At 40.3% G+C, this 5,426-nt stretch overlaps 1 protein-coding gene across 4 annotated transcripts in view; it reads left to right on the top strand.

Annotated features, from left to right (window-relative positions):
- The window catches only part of slc7a7 (solute carrier family 7 member 7), a 9,458-nt gene continuing 4,032 nt past the window's right edge, over nt 1-5,426 (top strand). Inside the window, exons 1-3 of one of the 4 annotated variants that reach the window (XM_027003811.2) lie at nt 1-300; nt 1,256-1,326; nt 1,616-2,243. In XM_027003811.2, coding sequence (XP_026859612.2) covers nt 1,748-2,243 — 496 coding nt within the window. In that variant the 5' untranslated portion in view covers nt 1-300; nt 1,256-1,326; nt 1,616-1,747. Of the gene's footprint in view, nt 301-894; nt 1,133-1,255; nt 1,327-1,599; nt 2,244-5,426 lie in introns of those variants that run through there. The other 3 variants (XM_027003809.2, XM_027003810.2, XM_035519888.1) reach the window with 3 other exon arrangements.

Raw genomic sequence — 5,426 nt, 5'->3', positions numbered from 1 at the left:
AAACAGAAGTGTAACAGCTGATCAGACTTCAGGAGACTTCACCTTAGAGTCAGCAGCTTGACAGCCGAGAGTAAGAAAAGGGAAGACAGCGTGACAGTATAGGAACCAAATAACCCTTTAAAGAAAGAAGACGGTAGGGTTGATCCATCGTTTGTAACACACTATTAAAATGGTTATTAGAATTCTCTTAATTTTGTCAGCAAACGTGAATAATAAGTAGCTCAGAGGAATATACACCAGAAACGTTTAATAAATGAGCTGGAAGAAGAACCCCGGATAATCGTGATTCATCTGAGAAAGGTAGGCTAACACATCCATAAACTGCAACACCAAATGAGCCTAGAGGCTGTGGGAGGTGCGCGTCAGTGTGTCGACCTGACATTTCTCGTTTTAAGCTATGTTATACTGATTATTTCTGGTTAGCAAACGTAAGCTAAAAGACTCCAAGGATTTAAAAAGAATGATAATGTAGTCATAGCAAACACTCGACGCTAAGTGTTCCAGAAACAGGTTTCATCATGATTTTTTCTCTATTTTTTACTTTTCTTTAAGGATGGTGGACTTTTTGTCAAATAGTAAAATAAAGCAGCGTGCTACATAGCAAGCCCTTTTGAGAATGTAATTTAGTCATTCATTTTATATCTGGTTTCTAATTTATAGCTTATCAGCGGAAGTTGGACCTTGCTCTCCCGCTCAGGTTCTTAAGATCTCTGGAAACAACAGTTCTCATCTCTTTTACCATCACATAGGTTTTACATATTCATTCTTTCTTTCTTTCTTTCTTTCTTTCTTTCTTTCTTTCTTTCTTTCTTTCTTTTGCTTTCTTGTCTTTCATTTCTTCCTTCAAATACAACGGATAAACGTTCACAACTTTAATACATAAAATACATTTAATACATTAAATATATGATATATGATGTCCTTCCGTCATGCAGTCTATTTTGCAGTGTCATTCCAACCACATCATGTATGAACTGTATAGGAACACACTGTCAGCACCTAGCCTGGCAAAGTTCAACCAAGTCTCTATTAATAGTCGACTTGTTCAATTACTTGCCCTCCCCCTTTTAAAAAAATATTAGAACATATACTTGTTTGTGGGCATATACCAGGACAACTGTCCATTTGTATGGTATGCGGTCTTTTATTTATGTCATTTGTGTTTTATTCCCATAACTGTAAACTGTGGAGTATGTTATGTGAGCTTTTGCAAATAAGTCTGTCTTCTCTGCTTGTTGTGTGTGACGCCGGCAAGATTGACCTACCTAACCTACCTAATCTATCATGGAATAAAACTGCATTTCAAGTGCAGCACTGTAGGATGGAGTAAGTTAAAATGAAAGCTAGACTTGATGTTTTTCTCTCCTGTATTTAGCACCTCACCCTCTGAGCCTGTCTGTTTACTCTCTGTTAAAACAAACCATTTGCTGTGGTCACTAATGGCTCAGTAATAGCCATCTGCAAGGTCAAATAGCAAGTGTTTCTCTGTATCCATGAGTGCATTTTAAGATTAACACAATAACTGTTAAGAGTTTCATTGTGTGTATATAGGTGTATGCTCCCTGCTTTCCTAATGAGCATTATTTCTAAAAAAAACAGTTTCTCTCCTCTTCAGATGTTACCTTAACACGACTAACCTGGATATAATCACATTTTCCGAAAATATTTGAACTCTTTGAAAGTGACTGACAGTGACTGGTCCAGTCAGCATCACAGCAATCCCCCGTCTGACCAATCCCCTGCAAAAATGGCCATCTACAGTCCTGCCCCCACGCAAGAATCCTCCACAGAGCTGACCAATGGCAACCTCAAGACAAGCAGTTCTCAGGAGTCAATGAAACTGAAGAAGGAGATCTCCCTAGTCAATGGCATCTGCCTTATTGTGGGGAACATGATTGGCTCTGGCATCTTTGTTTCACCTAAAGGTGTACTGATGTACAGTGCCTCCTATGGCTTGTCGTTGGTAGTTTGGACCATTGGGGGGGTATTCTCTGTGTTTGGGGCACTGTGCTATGCTGAGCTGGGAACCACCATCACGAAGTCTGGTGCAAGTTATGCCTATATTCTGGAGGCCTTTGGAGGCTTCCTGGCCTTTATTCGCCTGTGGACCTCACTCCTCATCATTGAGCCCACCAGTCAGGCTGTGATAGCTATCACCTTTTCCAACTACATGATGCAACCCATCTTCCCTACCTGTGTTGCTCCCTATGTGGCCAACCGCCTCTTGGCAGCAGCATGCATATGTGAGTAAACACATTGTGTATGCATGGGTGTATGTACATGTGCGTCTGTGTTTGTCTGTTTCTTATACTGTACCAACAATAAGAAGATAAGCTTGAGAATTTTGGAGTTCCTAGCCTTGATTTACACATCAAAGTATTAACTGGACGCTGTGACACTGTAGCGTAATTTGTGAAAAGGAATGTTATTAAATATGAAGTCTTCACTGCTTTTTGTGTAACCGATTAAACTCATTTCATTCAGTAATTCATTACACTCACTTAATTCCTAGTGAAATTCCACTGAATTAGGCATTCTGACAGCCAGGTTTTTCATTTTTTCATACTAGGGCATTTCAGATATACAGTATACTATGCGTGCGTGTGCGCGTGTGTGTGTGTGTGCGTGCGTGTGTGTGTGTAAATGTCTGTCTACCTCTATGGCTCCGTTCACACAGCAGGTAGAAGTGGCCCAAAGACATTGTTGTTCACAATGTCATTTTTATCTGATCAGTATCCAACATTAATCTGTATAGATCAGGCTCCTAAACTGACCAGCATGCACAAAAAAACAATGCTTCACATGGCACCTTCATCCAGAGGTAGGCAATCAAAATTTAGTCAACACTAACAGCCACGTGCTTAAAGTCAATCTGCAGTGGAGGCCAGCCACAAATTCGGAAACAAATTGCATGTCCCGTAATCAAAGAATGACAACAAATGAACAACAGATGAACTTATTTGTTAATTTCTATATGCTCACTAATTCCATCACTGGGAACATGCAATACCCCAGGCTTGTTGTTCTCATAATTCACAAAGCACACAACCACATTTACCTGCTGCGTCAATGTAGCATATGTGCCATCAGGTCTATCTCTGTGTGTCATGGGGTGCATTTGTGCATTTGTTGAGTCATTTTACATGTGTGTAAATCTCTGTAATTGTCCTTGGTCTTGTATAATTTCATGCTCTATAAAGGGTAAGAAAAAAGGGGTGGAGAGAGATTAATTGATTAGCACTAAGGAATAAAGGGGCCCAAGGGGAAGACGATCATAAGAGCTGACACAGATATAAGCCTTCAGCTTTTATTTCCTGTAAGATGGTCAATGATGGCATTACAACAAGGTCATCTGAAAAAAAAAAAAAAAAAAAAAAGCTTTTATTATGGCCTTGTACAGCAGTTGGGAGTAATATTTACTCCAAATGAAAGAGCTGCAGTGAGAGGGAGGAAAAACATGGAGAGAGAGAGAGAGAGAGAGAGAGAGAGAGAGAGATGACAGGAAGTTGAAAGAGTGAGTAAGGGCAGAGGAGAAGGGAAACAGGGATCTGTGTCTCTGTGCGGTAGTAGTTTGGCAGCTGAGGACTGAATCACCGATTAAAACCTCATGTTTACATAATTCTCTCTCATGATCCTGTAAGTCACCTGATCAAACTGTTGTTCCCATTGCTCTTTTTTTTAAAACAAATATAACTCTGAATATTTCTGTAGTCATGGCAGTGTGCATGAGCAGCCACTGGCCTGTTTAAGGATACAATGTTTGGGAAGTAAGAGCTTTGTTGTAGGGCACAAGGACAGAACAACCTACAACCATCTGGCAGAATGACTATACCAACAACCCCCCCCCCACCACACACACACACACACACCCACACCCAGACCTCTCCACACACACTCGCATGGGATTTAAATAGGAACATGGCCCTCTGGATCTACACATGCTCTTTGTACCAACGTGAAGCCCTGATCAGAGGGACATGAGGAGAACTACCTGTTCCTTAGAGAGGAATACAGGCATACATATATAGCAAAAAATAACCTTAATAAAAATAGATGGATTTAAGTCACACACACACACACACACACACACACACACACACACAGATAAGAAGTAATTTTTTTAAGGATGTGAATGTGCTGATAGTTAGGAGGTAAAGTCCTCCACAGTAAGACTCTGACCCTGACAGCTCAGCACGGAAAGTACAGAAAGAGAAGCAGAGACAATGAACTGTGGAGCTTATAACATGCCAGTGTCCGTACACACACACACACACACACACACACACACACACACACACACACACACACTCTCTTTTATATGTTTCTGGTGAGGATTTCAGGTGATATCTATTCTTCTATCAGGAGAAAATAATATTTATCTATCCACTAAATGCCAGAACTGGATTTTACCTGTTGTTATAGTATAATGCTTAACATAAGAACATTGATGAACTTTGTTCCATTTAGGCTCTTGCATCCCTAATTAGACAATTAGCGTATATTAACTTAAAATCAGTAGGTCAGCTATTTGGTGAATTGAGTAATACGAAGAGTTGGTGGCCATTGAGCTTTTAGTCAGTTCCATTTTATTGCCTTCAGATTATTAAATAAAATTTTAATTCAGTGTCTATAAATCACCAGTTCCAAGAACAGGGCTGCACTGAAGGAACAGGTATTGAATAAGGCTGTATCACACAGAGTCCGGGATGGCAATTGGGTATTCTTGCAGAGGATATATGTGTGTGTTAATCATCATAGTTACACAGTGAGACTGAAGATTAGAGCAGAACCGAATGACACTCATGTACAGAAGGGAACAAACACTGATAATAAAGATAAGATCAAATGAAGAAAAAAGTTGCTAAATGCTTTCTTGGAAGGGTGAGCCACATTTAGGACACAATGAAGGTTAACGTGTGTGTGTGTGTGTGTGTGTATGTGTGTGTGTGTGTGTGTGTGTGTGTGTGTGTGTGTAATGAACGAGCAGTGTATACTAACCTTGTTACCAGGGGTATCTGTTTTGTTTGTTCCTCTGTTTTGTTTGTTCCTCATGTACATTTACACTTACAGTATTTAGCAGATGCTCTCCTCCAGTGACTTACAAAAGTGCTCATACAATAACCTATTTGGTATGTGCACACCCTGTATGAAAATTTAAATCCATCACACATTCTCTCTCTCTCTCTCTCTCTCTCTCTCTCTCTCTCTCTCTCTGCTCATATAATGCTGTTTATCATTTTGTTCAGCCCCTGAAAAATAGCCGGCAGGATTGCTGCTGATGTCAGCAACCCTCACTTCCTCATGTCACGCAGACTACCTTACAGAGGATGCATACACAAGCAAACCAACAGACACGCACACATACACACAGCCTCTCTCACTTTGTCTTTGAAGCATGCATATAAATCACACCGCGATTTTGGTCA

Source organism: Electrophorus electricus, chromosome 19 (assembly GCF_013358815.1).
Source record: "Electrophorus electricus isolate fEleEle1 chromosome 19, fEleEle1.pri, whole genome shotgun sequence".
In the NCBI taxonomy this organism is placed as follows: Eukaryota; Metazoa; Chordata; class Actinopteri; order Gymnotiformes; family Gymnotidae; genus Electrophorus; species Electrophorus electricus.
This window is presented reverse-complemented; position numbering and strand designations above follow the sequence as displayed.